This window comes from Oncorhynchus mykiss, chromosome 13 (assembly GCF_057628025.1).
Source record: "Oncorhynchus mykiss isolate SJ-2025 chromosome 13, ASM5762802v1, whole genome shotgun sequence".
NCBI lineage: Eukaryota > Metazoa > Chordata > Actinopteri > Salmoniformes > Salmonidae > Oncorhynchus > Oncorhynchus mykiss.
In genome coordinates this window covers 74,559,087-74,571,277 of record NC_143034.1, presented here as the reverse complement: position 1 = coordinate 74,571,277, position 12,191 = coordinate 74,559,087, and the positions used below count along the sequence as shown (strand labels likewise).

The following is a 12,191-nucleotide window of genomic DNA, read 5'->3' as shown; positions in this document are numbered from 1 at the left end:
AGGATTTTAATCCATGATGGCGTAGTGTGTTACTAATGGTTTTCTTTGAGACTGTGGTCCCAGCTCTCTTCAGGTCATTGACCAGGTCCTGCCGTGTAGTTCTGGGCTGATCCCTCACCTACCTCATAATCATTGATGCCGCACGAGGTGAGATCTTGCATGGAGCCCCAGACCGAGGGTGATTGACCGTCATCTTGAACTTCTTCCATTTTCTAATAATTGCGCCAACAGTTGTTGCCTTCTCACCAAGCTGCTTGCCTATTGTCCTGTAGCCCATCCCAGCCTTGTGCAGGTCTACAATTTTATTCCTGATGTCCTTACACAGCTCTCTGGTCTTGGCCATTGTGGAGAGGTTAAAGTCTGTTTGATTGAGTGTGTGGACAGGTGTCTTTTATACAGATAACAAGTTCAAACAGGTGCAGTTAATACAGGTAATGAGTGGAGAACAGGAGGGATTCTTAAAGAAAAACAAACAGGTCTGTGAGAGCTGGAATTCTTACTGGTTGTTAGGTGATCAAATACTTATGTCATGCAATAAAATGCAAATTAATTACTTAAAAATCATATAATGTGATTTTCTGGATTTTTGTTTTAGATTCCGTCTCTCACAGTTGAAGTGTACCTATGATAAAAATACAGACCTCTACGTGCTTTGTAAGTAGGAAAACCTGCAAAATCGGCAGTGTTTCAAATACTTGTTCTCCCCAGTGTATCTGTTGCATCTTTAAGACAATTTGTATCTATAACAAGGCCAGAACAGATTAACGTCTACTATTAGCAGACATTTTCAGATATGGCCATATGTTAACTTATTGGGGTCAAACTGAATAGATGTTTAAGTGGCCAGAAGTTTGCAGTGTTGTGTATGTTGAGGACTAATGAATTCTGACCAGTAACTTACCTGGGGTCAAAGGTTCCTCTTCCATCACTCAAATTAACAGGATGGTCCATAGAGAAGTCACTCTTCATGGATAGATGACTGGTTACTGGAGAGACTGGTCTCTGAGTTTGGTTGGAGATTCTGGAAAACAGAATAAATCACAATGAAACTACATTTAAAAATATATCCAAAATATATTTCAATAGATAAAATACATTACACAAGCATTAAAATATATGAAAAAATATACCACCATGAAACATTCAAATACATTACAAATATATTAAATATACTACACTGAACATACATATGAAGTCAACATGTGAAGTGTTGGTCCCATGTCTCATGAGCTGAAATAAAAGATCCCAGAAATGTTCCATACGCACAAAAATATTATTTCTCCCAGAGCTGTTGCCAGAGAGTTGAATGTTAATTTATCTTCCATAAGCTGCCTCCAACATCATTTTAGAGAATTTGTCAGTTTGTCAAACCGGCCTCACAACCGCAGACCACGTGCACGCCGTTGTATAGTCGAGCGGTTTACTGATGTCACAGTTGTGAACAGAGTGCCCCATGGTGGCGGTGGGGTTATGGTATGGGCAGACATAAGCTACAGACAACGAACACAATTGCATTTTATCTATGGCAATTTGAATACACAGAGATACCGTGACGAGATCCTGAGACCTATTGTCATGCCATTCATTCATCGCCATCACCTCATGTTTCAGCATGATAATGCAGAGCCCCATGTCACAAGGATCTGTACACAATCACTGGAAGCTGAAAATGTCCCAGTTCTTCCATGGCCTGCAGAATTACCAGACAAGTCACCCATTGAACATGTTTGGGATGCTCTGGATCGACGTGTATTCAGTGTTCCAGTTCCCGACACTATCCAGCAACTTTGCACAGCCATTGAAGAGGAGTGGGACAACATTCTACAGGCCACAACCAACAGCCTGATTAAGTCTACGTGAAGGAGATGTGTCGCACTGCATGAGGCAAATGGTGGTCACTACAGATACTGACTGGTTCTGATCCACACTCCTACCTTTTCTTTAAGGTATCTGTGACCAACAGATGCATATCTGTAATCCCAGTCTTGTGAAATCCATAGATTAGGGCCTAATTTGTTTATTTCAATTGACTGATTTCCATAAATTAACTGTAACTCAGTGAAATCTCTGAAATGGTGGCATGTTGAGTTGTTCTATTTTTGTTCAGTATACATAAAGCACTGATTATTAGCAGATGCTTTATATACTCACATAAAAATATATAGAAAATTATTCTATTCAACAGTAATATCATAAATGCTGACCAGTAATTTACCTGGGGTCAAAGGTTCCTGTTCCATCACTCAAATTAACAGGATGGTCCATAGAGAAGTCACTCTTCATGGACAGATGACTGGTTACTGGAGAGACTGGTCTTTGGTCCTTGTGATGTGCCTCCAACCACACTTTATCCAGAGGCAGTGCCCCCTTCCTCTCTCTACAGAATTTCATCCTCAGCAAGCAGACTGATTGTCGAGACACCTAGCGTAGGGTACAGATCAGCAGAACTAAAACCCACAACATAGTCACATTACATTCATCACCGGATTAAACATGATAGTGTGACATTTTTTTTTTATGTACAGTTGAAGTCGGAAGTTTACATACACCTTAGCCAAATACATTTAAACTACATTTTTCACAATTCCTGACATTTAATCCTAGTAAAAACTCCCTGTTTTTAGGTCAGTTAGGATCACCACTTTATTTTAAGAATGTGAAATGTCAGAAAAATAGTAGAGAGAATGATTTATTTCAGCTTTTATTTATTTCATCACATTCCCAGTGGGTCAGAAATTTACATACACTCAATTATTATTTGGTAGCATTGCCTTTAAATTGTTTAACTTGGGTCAAACATTTCAGGTAGCTTCCCACAATAAGTTGGGTGAATTTTAGCCCATTCCTCCTGACAGAGCTGGTGTAACTGAATCAGGTTTGTAGGCCTCCTTGCTCACACACGCTTTTTCAGTTCTGCCCACACATTTTCTATAGGATTGAGGTCAGGGCTTTGTGATGGCCACTCCAATACCTTGACCTTGTCGTCCTTAAGCCATTTTTGCCACATCTTTGGAAGTATACTTGGGGTCATTGTCCATTTGAAAGACCCATTTGCGACCAAGCTTTAACTTCCTGACTGATGTCTTGAGATGTTGCTTCAATATATCCACAACCTTTTCCTGCCTCATGATGCCATCTATTTTGTGAAGTGCACCAGTCCCTCCTGCAGCAAAGCACCACCACAACATGATGCTGCCACCTCCATGCTTCACAGTAGGGATGGTGTTTTTCGGCTTGCAAGCGTCACCTTTTTTCCTCATTATGGCCAAACTGTTCTATTTTTGCTTCATCAGACCAGAGGACATTTCTCCAAAAATTACAATCTTTGTCTCCATGTGCAGTTGCAAACCGTAGTCTGGCTTTTTTATGGCGGTTTTGGAGCAGTGGCTTCTTCCTTGCCGAGCGGCCTTTCAGGTTATGTTGATTTTGGACTCGTTTTACTGTGGATATAGATACTTTTGTACCTGTTTCCTCCAGCATCTTCACAAGGTCCTTTGCTGTTGTTCTGGGATTGATTTGCACTCTTCGCACCAAAGTACGTTCATCTCTGGGAGACAGAGCGCGTCTCCTTCCTGAGCGGTATGACGGCTGCGTGGTCCCATGGTACTTTATACTTGCGTACTATTGTTTGTACAGATGAGCGTGGTACCTTCAGGCATTTGGAAATTGCTCCCAAGGATGAACCAGACTTGTGGAGGTCTACAATTATTTTTCTGAAGTCTTGGCTGATTTCTTTAGATTTTCCCATGATGTCAAGCAAGAGGCACTGAGTTTGAAGGTAGGCCTCCAATTGACTCAAATGATGTAAATTAGCCTGTCAGAAGCTTCTCAAGCCATGACATCATTTTCTGGAATTTTCCAAGCTGTTTAAAGGCACAGTCAACTTAGTGTATGCAAACTTCTGACCCACTGGAAATGTGACACAGTGAATTATAAGTGAAATAATCTGTCTGTAAACAATTGTTGGGAAAATGACTTGTGTCATGCACAAAGCAGATATCCAAACCAACTTGCCAAAACTATAGTTTGTTAACAATACATTTGTGGAGTGGTTGAAAAACGAGTTTTAATGACTCCAACTTAAGTGTATGTAAACTTCCGACTTCAACTGTATAATAGTGGTTTGTTAGTGCTATTTCATATAACAATATAGGCCTACCAGTGTCAGGACAGAGCAGGTAGACTAGACCTGATATTTTTCACATTTCCAACGAGACCATCAGATTGTCAGCATGATAAGAGATGATATATCAAACCCACACGGGACAACAAATAATCAAACAAAATATCACAACCGCTCAAATAACATAATAAATTGAAAGAAAAAATCTAAAGACCTTCCAAACATTTGACTTGTAACATCGCCACATAGGCCTGGTGATTCACTTCCTCATCCCAGTTCCACTTTAACTGAAGTCGAAGCACTTGAACATTCGTTTTGTTTACTCTATAATGTTCTCTTTGCTTTAGTCTATATTCTTATTCTTCAATGGTGCCACCTACTACTGTTGGGTGGTAAACTATAGAAAAATAGACATTGCAGGAAAGGGGGGAAAAAGGACGACAAAATGTGGAAAAAGTGGCCCTGTACATATACTTTGTTATTTTCACCTTCAACAGCTGTCACGTTGTCACCTCTTTATGTAACAACAGTAACCAGAGGGTGGCGCTAACAGTCAGTTGCATACGACAGCAGTAACTCGTGACATTGTACTGAATCTTGCTTCAGGTTGTTGTTGTTTTTTGTCCTTCAAGACATCTTTTTAAAATTATTTTTAGCTAAAAGTATAACTTACTTGAAACCAGATTTAGTTATGTTTTTTTCCACTCAAATGTGAATTACTGTAGGCCTATAATAATTGTAAACACAACTTTTGAAGAAAGCTTGGAGTGAGATGATATATGGTTCCTGAAACTCCATGAATGGCTTCAATAATACATAGCCTCGTATCATTAATTTTCAAAGACACAAGTTTGCCGATCAGACTTCAAATATGTGTACACTGGCAACACTGGGAAGACGTGGAATAATACAGTAGGTGTGGGGAATAACAGTAGTGTTGTTGCTGACAAGACAATAATTATCCTATATTTTAGACCATTGGTAAGAAGGAGAATTGTTCCACTTATCAGACGAAATAAATAATTAAATCTCACATTTATTTTACTAGGCAAGTCATTTAAGAACAAATCCGTATTTATAATGACGGCCTATCCCACCCCGGACGACGCTGGGCCAATTGTGCCGCACTATGGGACTCCCAATTGTGGTTGTGATATAGCCTGGAATCGAACCGGGATCTGTAGTGACGTCTATAGCGCAGAGATGCAGTGCCTTAGACTGCTGCGCCACTCGGGAGCCCATAAAGCTGCCCATACACCCTAACAAAAGTATTGTTATATTAATTGTCCCTCCTCTAGAAATAAATGTATTCTTTAAAACATGCGTCCAATCCCCTTGATCCCTTACGTAGCTATACCAATCATTTGCTTCAATGTGCGGCGGTTCACAGTGCTGTGGCAAGACAGGACAACGATAAGAGGTGCCGTGAGTTGGCAGTTGGTAAACAAGCCTTCAAACCCAAAAGTTGTATTTGCGAATATGAATTTATATGCCTCAAACATTAAACTGTTAAAATATTTGATGATTAGTTTAATCATGTGTGTAAGTGCTGGTCGAGAACAAATGGATTGAGAACCCATAAAATAAACATTAAATCCTATAATTGAAAAGCTCCTGCGCCATCTTTACCAGACAACGCCTAACACGTAGCCTGACTAGTTACCATTTTGAAAACTGCGGTCTGTCAGCAACTCAGCTCAAGTAGCAGTTCTACTAACTAGTAATATCTCATTCAAGTAGCAGTTCTACTAACTAGTAATATCTCATTCCAGGTAGTCATTATTTTACTTTGTCCTTTGGAATAGATTACTGTTCATAAATACTTACTTTATTGTTTACTTCTCTCCATATGGTGTTTTCTGCTCGGTCGTCTCAAAATGGATCCTGTAAAAAAGAACAACTTTACTTTCTGTTTCAGTTCAGCTGAACTGAACCTCCCCACCCTGATAATAACGTTTTTTATTGGTATCTTCCACTAGATGGCAACGTGCTGTAACTAGACTTTACAACAGTATATGTTCGGTTTCTTGGTCCAGTTGACTCCTTGTCCTTTATTCATAAAGACAGTGTCTCAGAGGAGGAGTGCTTCCCCTCCTTGTCTCCTTTCCTTCATCTCAACTGACATGAGAGAACTGGACAGGTGAAAGCAATGTTTCCACACCAATTAACTACCTTAAAACCTAAATCAGGGTCACCTCTTGGTAGTCTTAAAACCTCTTACTGCAGCCGACTAAATCAGGGTCACCGTGTTTCTTGATAGTCTTAAAAACATTTGAAACAAAAGTATACACCTCACACACATGGTTATGGGCTTTAACAGAAGAAGAAACCTGTACCAGATATAGAGTTTAAATGTATTACATTTTGAGTTTGTGTTCAATTTTTTGTTTGTATCCCAATATTACGCTTTATTTACGTCACAGAAGACTGAAATACAACCAAACCAAATACAACCAAACCGTTTGACATAGAAACACCAGATTTTTTGGCGGGTCTTTTGAAATAATATTGAATAATTATGAAAACTATTAATAACATTCCACCAGGTGAAAGAAGAACAAGCAGTGATCCATCTCTCCTCTACTTTGAGTCATTAATTTAACATTTATTTAACTAGGCAAGTCAGGGAGAGATGGACATGCATATTATTCATGTTAGCTCTCTGTGTACATCCAAAGGCCAGCCGTGATGCCCTGTTCTGAAAGTCCCTCTTTGTGGCACCTGACCACACGACTTAACAGTAGTCCAGGTGCGACAAAACTAGGGCTTGTAGGACCTGCCTCGATGATAGCGTTGTTGAGAAGGCATAGCTAATATTAACTACCATCTAGATGTCACCTTGATACATACAATCTACTACTCAATGTGGAGGAAATTAAAGGTAACAACACCGGGACACAGGAACCCTTGGTTCCCGCTTGACAAGCACTACTGTCCGGCGACAGCGTGGGAAGTAGCTACCTAGCCAATATCAAGGTGACAGTCACAGTATTTGTTTTTATGTTGAACCTTTACTTAACTAGGCAAATTAGTTAAGAACAAATTCTTATTTACAATGAAGGCCTACCCCGGCCAAACCCGGGGTAGGCCAAACCAAACCCGGCTAAACACAATAGCCCATAATGACAAAACAAAAACTGTTTTTTTGACATGTGGCAAAAGGTCGCAAAGTTCAAGGGGGCCGAATACTTTCGCAAGGCACTGTAAATAGAGCAAGGGTTGAGGGAATAGGGAATGTTTTTCCTAAACAAATTAGGGATTTTGGTAACAGAACTTTTCAGTCAGAAATGGCTGTAATTACGTTGTAACACGGACAGCGCGATAAACACTTTGATGTTCTGTGCTGGTGACCTTTAGCAGGGAGCAGAGAGAGACAATGGTTGCTAGTCACAGTCACTGACTGTCTTGTTTTTTGACACAACTGAGCCAGGCCCGGCACTATCAAATCCATTGCTAGTCGGACTTCCTCAAGTAATTTGTGTCTTAATTATTTTATCAAACCCTATGCTTAAAGCATCAGACAACGTCAGTAAATATAGTTGATTTGATTAAAACACATAGGATGTGTCAATATACGAAGAAAAAAAAAAAGTGTCGACCAATCGACCAATCAAAAGAACAGACGACTCTTGGTCGACCAATATTTTCTTTAGTCTGATACAACCCTTCAAGTCACACAGAGAACTAAGACAAACCCTCAGCGCCACAATACTGGTAGACCAAACTGAGTATCACCCAGGTTGGTATACTGTGAAAAGTCATAAAAACAAGAACGAAACCCAAACGAGATGGCACCAAGCCAAACCGGGTGGGGGGACAGCAGAGCACCCTGATGGATAAGCTAGTTAGCTGTTCCAAGCTATTGAATAGCTATGGGTATACTTCTGATAGAGAGGCTAGCTGGCTGCTCCAAGCTATTGAATAGCTATGGGTATACTTCTGATAGAGAGGCTAGCTGGCTGCTCCAAGCTATTGAACAGCTATGGGTATACTTCTGATAGAGAGGCTAGCTGGCTGCTCCAAGCTATTGAATAGCTATGGGTATACTTCTGATAGAGAGGCTAGTTAGCTGCTCCAAGCTATTGAACAGCTATAGGTATACTTCTGATAGAGAGGCTAGCTGGCTGCTCCAAGCCATTGAACAGCTATGGGTATACTTCTGATAGAGAGGCTAGCTGGCTGCCCCAAGCTATTGAATAGCTATGGGTATACTTCTGATAGAGAGGCTAGCTGGCTGCTCCAAGCCATTGAACAGCTATGGGTATACTTCTGATAGAGAGGCTAGCTGGCTGCCCCAAGCTATTGAATAGCTATGGGTATACTTCTGATAGAGAGGCTAGCTGGCTGCTCCAAGCTATTGAACAGCTATGGGTATACTTCTGCGTTTATACACGCTAACATAGAGCTCTTACAAAGCGAATCGTTCTTCTTCGGGATTTGGTTGACAGATTGCATCCAACTTTTAGGTGCATACACTGCCACCTACCTACATTATATTCTTTGATACAATAATACAAAGTTGGGAAAGAGGGAAATGACCCTACTAACTATTATCCCTCTAAGAAAAAACACCACCCATTCCACTATTTAACCCGACCTCGTCCTAGTCCAGACCAACGGACTGAGAGGACATATCGCTACCACTCAACACCCCCTGCAGCTGTTTTGCAGTAAATCCTAGCTATCCCAAGTACTTCTCTGCAGCTGCCACCACAACCTCTATTTTCTGTGACTTTCATTCCATTTCTGCAGTACATTTGACATCCATGGCTATGAAGGGCAACAACAACAAAAAAATACCTTACTAAGCTATTCCTATCACTCTCAGTTAACCTTGGCCTACTCACAGGGATCCTGTACCCATCTTCCTCTACCACTCTCTTCACTGCTTCATCATACAACACTTTCTGTACTACTGTAACCCTGGCAACCTCAACCAGCCTTTCTCTCAACAGACACCTATGATCTCCAGCCCCTTGATCACCCCTACAACCAACACACACAACTTTCTCCACCGATACTTTACATTCCTTCGCCTCATGCCCTCCTGCACACTTCTCCTGCACACTTCCCACATCTAGGCATCTCCCTCCTACACAATGCATCGGTCATCGATCTATACGCTGATTCGTTGAGTGAGTTTATTAGGAAGTGCATTGGAGATGTTGTAACCACTGTGACCATTAAAACCTACCCCAACTAGAAACTGTGGGTAGACGGCAGCATGTGCGCAAAGCTGAAAGCGCGAACCACCCATTCAACCATGGAAAGAGGTCGGGGAATGGACGGATATAAACAGTGTAGTTATTCCCTCCGCAAGCAATCAAACAAGTGAAATGTCGGTATACGGACAAAATGGAATCGCAATTCAAAGGACCAGACACGAGACGTCTGTGGTCACGGACTACAAAAAGAAAAACATCCACGTCACGGACACCGACGTCTCGCTTCCAGACAAGCTAAACACCCTCTTTGCCCGCTTTGAGGATAAAACAGTGCCACCAATGTGGCCCGCTACCAAGGAATGCGGGCCCCCTCTCCTTCTCCGTGGCCGACGTGAGTAAGACTTTTACATGTGTTAACCCCCGCAAGGCTGCTGGCCCAGACGGCATCCCTAGTCATGTCCTCAGAGCATGAGCAGACCAGCTGGCTGGTGTGTTTATGAAATATTGAATCGCTCCCTATCCCAAAATGCTGTCCCCACATGCTTCAAGATGGCCTCCATTGTTCCTGTACCAAGAAGGCAACGATAACTGAAATAAATGGCTATCACTAAATAGCACTCACTTCTGTCATCATGAAGTGCTTTGAGAGGCTAGTTAAGGAACATATCACCTCTGCCTTACCTGTCACCCTAGACCCACTTCAATTTGCATATCGCCCCAACAAGTCCACAGACGATGCAATAGCCATCACACTGCACACTGCCCTATCCCATCTGGACAAAAGGAATGCCTATGTAAGAATGCTGTTCATTGACCATAGCTCAGAATTCAACACCATAGTACCCTCCAAGCTCATCTGTAAGCTTAAGGCCCTGGGTCTTGACTCCGCCCTGTGCAATTGGATCCTGGACTTTCTGTAGGGCCGCCCCCAGGTGGTGAAGGTAGGAAACAACATCTCCACTTCGCTGATCCTAAACACTGGGGCCCCACAAGGGTGCGTGCTCTGCCCCCTCCTGTACTCCCTGTTCACCCATGACTGCATGGCCATGCACACCTCCAACTCAATCATCAAGTTTGCAAACGACACAACAGTAGTGGGCTTGATTACCAACAACGACAACCTCTCTCTCAACATTAATAAGAAAACAAAGGAGATGATCGTGGACTTCAGGAAACAGCAGAGGGAGCAACCCCCCTATCCACATCGACGGGACAGTATTGGAGAAGATGGAAAGTTTTAAGTTCCTCGGCGTACACATGACGGACAAACTGAAATGGTCCTCCCACACAGACAGCGTGGTGAAGAAGGCGCAATAGCGCCTCTTCAACCTCAGGATGCTGAAGAAATGTGGCTTGTCACCTATAACTCTCACAAACTTTTACAGACGCACAATCGAGAGCAACCTGTTGGGCTGTATCACCGCCTGGTAAGGCAACTGCACTGCCCTCAACCACAAGGCTTTCCAGAGGGTAGTGCGGTGTGCACAACTCATCACCAGGGGCAAACTACCATCCCTTAGTTTAGCAAGTGATACAAATGCATGCGTTTTCCTACCGTGGGCTCTGCTGCCTCAGCAATACTGTCAATCTATCATCAATATGTCCACTCCTAATGATAGAGTTTATTTGTTTTCTCAACAAAACAACTTTTGTTATGTAGTGATCATGAGATAAGTGATCTCTCCTCTCTGGACTTCCTGATGCTATATATTATTATGGGTGAGGCTTGAGCTAGAATGTGAAGCGAACTGAAGATAGCTAACTTTAGAAAACCAGTATATCTAGCTTGCATCATAGTACACCCCTCAGGTTACGTTGAGGTTTCAGCATCAACCAGGCATCAACATGCCGAGTCATAGGCCACCACTACCTGGGTCGTATTCATTAGTTTACACCGCAGTCAACAGTTTTGCAACATTGCATAAACGGTTTCCTCCAAACACCGTAGAATGTGACGTAAACGGCTTAAGTTGCCAAACGTTTTGCTACAGTGAGCTCTAATGAATACACACAACTTGTTTTGAGGAAGTGTAAGTTGTTGTTAGTCTTTCCACAATATTTATTTGTCTCTCTTTCACACAAAATACTTTCCTGAGTGAAAAGAGTTAACAGTAGATTAGAAAGAGAACGTGTTTGTTCGTTGCTTGTTGTGTTTTAAGCCTGTTTTGAGAAGACAAGCCTATGATACAGTAGGAGATCACCCTGGAGAACACAGATGGGCACGGAACGAATCCTTCCCCCCATCTAATTTACATCAAATACATTTTAAGGAGTGTAGGACTATTATAACACTCTGTCTACCAAAAATATAAACTATATGAATATACATAACAATATCATCACCTATATGAACAGACATAACAATATCATCAACTATATGAATACACATAACAATACCATCAACTATATGAATACACACAACAATATCATCAACTATATGAATACACATAACACTATCATCAACTATATGAATACCCATAACACTATCATCACCTATATGAACAGACATAACAATATCATCAACTATATTAATACCCATAACAATCGTCTTACCTTTCATTTCTCTCTCAACAGAAGCAGAGTCTGAAATGATGGAATGATCACTCAGTCATACTTTTGTTTGCTCAACTAATTTACATATCAGGTTCTGCCTGTTCTCTCTCTCTCTCTCTCCCTCTCCCTCTCCCTCTCTCTCTCTCTCTCTCTGTCTCTCTCTCGCTCTCTCTCTCTCTCTCTCCCTCTGTCTCTCTGTCTCTCTCTCTCTCTCTCTCTCACAAGCACGCACACACAGGCAGGGAATGTATGTGAGAGACATGACCAGCATAAAGTACAACAACAGATCTATGTCAATGTAGACCAGCATAAAGTACAAGAACAGATCTATGTCAATGTAGACCAGCATA

At 41.6% G+C, this 12,191-nt stretch overlaps 1 protein-coding gene and 1 long non-coding RNA gene across 4 annotated transcripts in view; both read right to left on the bottom strand.

Moving 5' to 3' along the window:
* LOC110487489 (NLR family CARD domain-containing protein 3) overlaps positions 1 to 7,234 on the bottom strand; it is a 36,153-nt gene extending 28,919 nt beyond the window's left edge. For all 3 annotated transcript variants that reach the window (XM_090197601.1, XM_090197600.1, XM_090197597.1), the window contains exons 1-3: positions 5,951 to 7,234; positions 2,216 to 2,421; positions 902 to 1,021 (exon numbers count right to left, since the gene is read on the bottom strand). In XM_090197601.1, coding sequence (XP_090053727.1) covers positions 902 to 1,021; positions 2,216 to 2,391 — 296 coding nt within the window. In that variant the 5' untranslated portion in view covers positions 2,392 to 2,421; positions 5,951 to 7,234. The remainder of the gene's footprint in view (positions 1 to 901; positions 1,022 to 2,215; positions 2,422 to 5,950) is intronic.
* Positions 7,235 to 7,752: 518 nt separating this feature from the next.
* LOC149979013 (uncharacterized) lies at positions 7,753 to 10,453 on the bottom strand. The gene is made up of 2 exons (XR_016486122.1): positions 9,843 to 10,453; positions 7,753 to 8,962 (listed from the first exon to the last, which is right to left on the bottom strand). It is a non-coding gene; the product is annotated as an uncharacterized LOC149979013 (long non-coding RNA).
* Between the last annotated feature and the right edge of the window lie 1,738 nt (positions 10,454 to 12,191).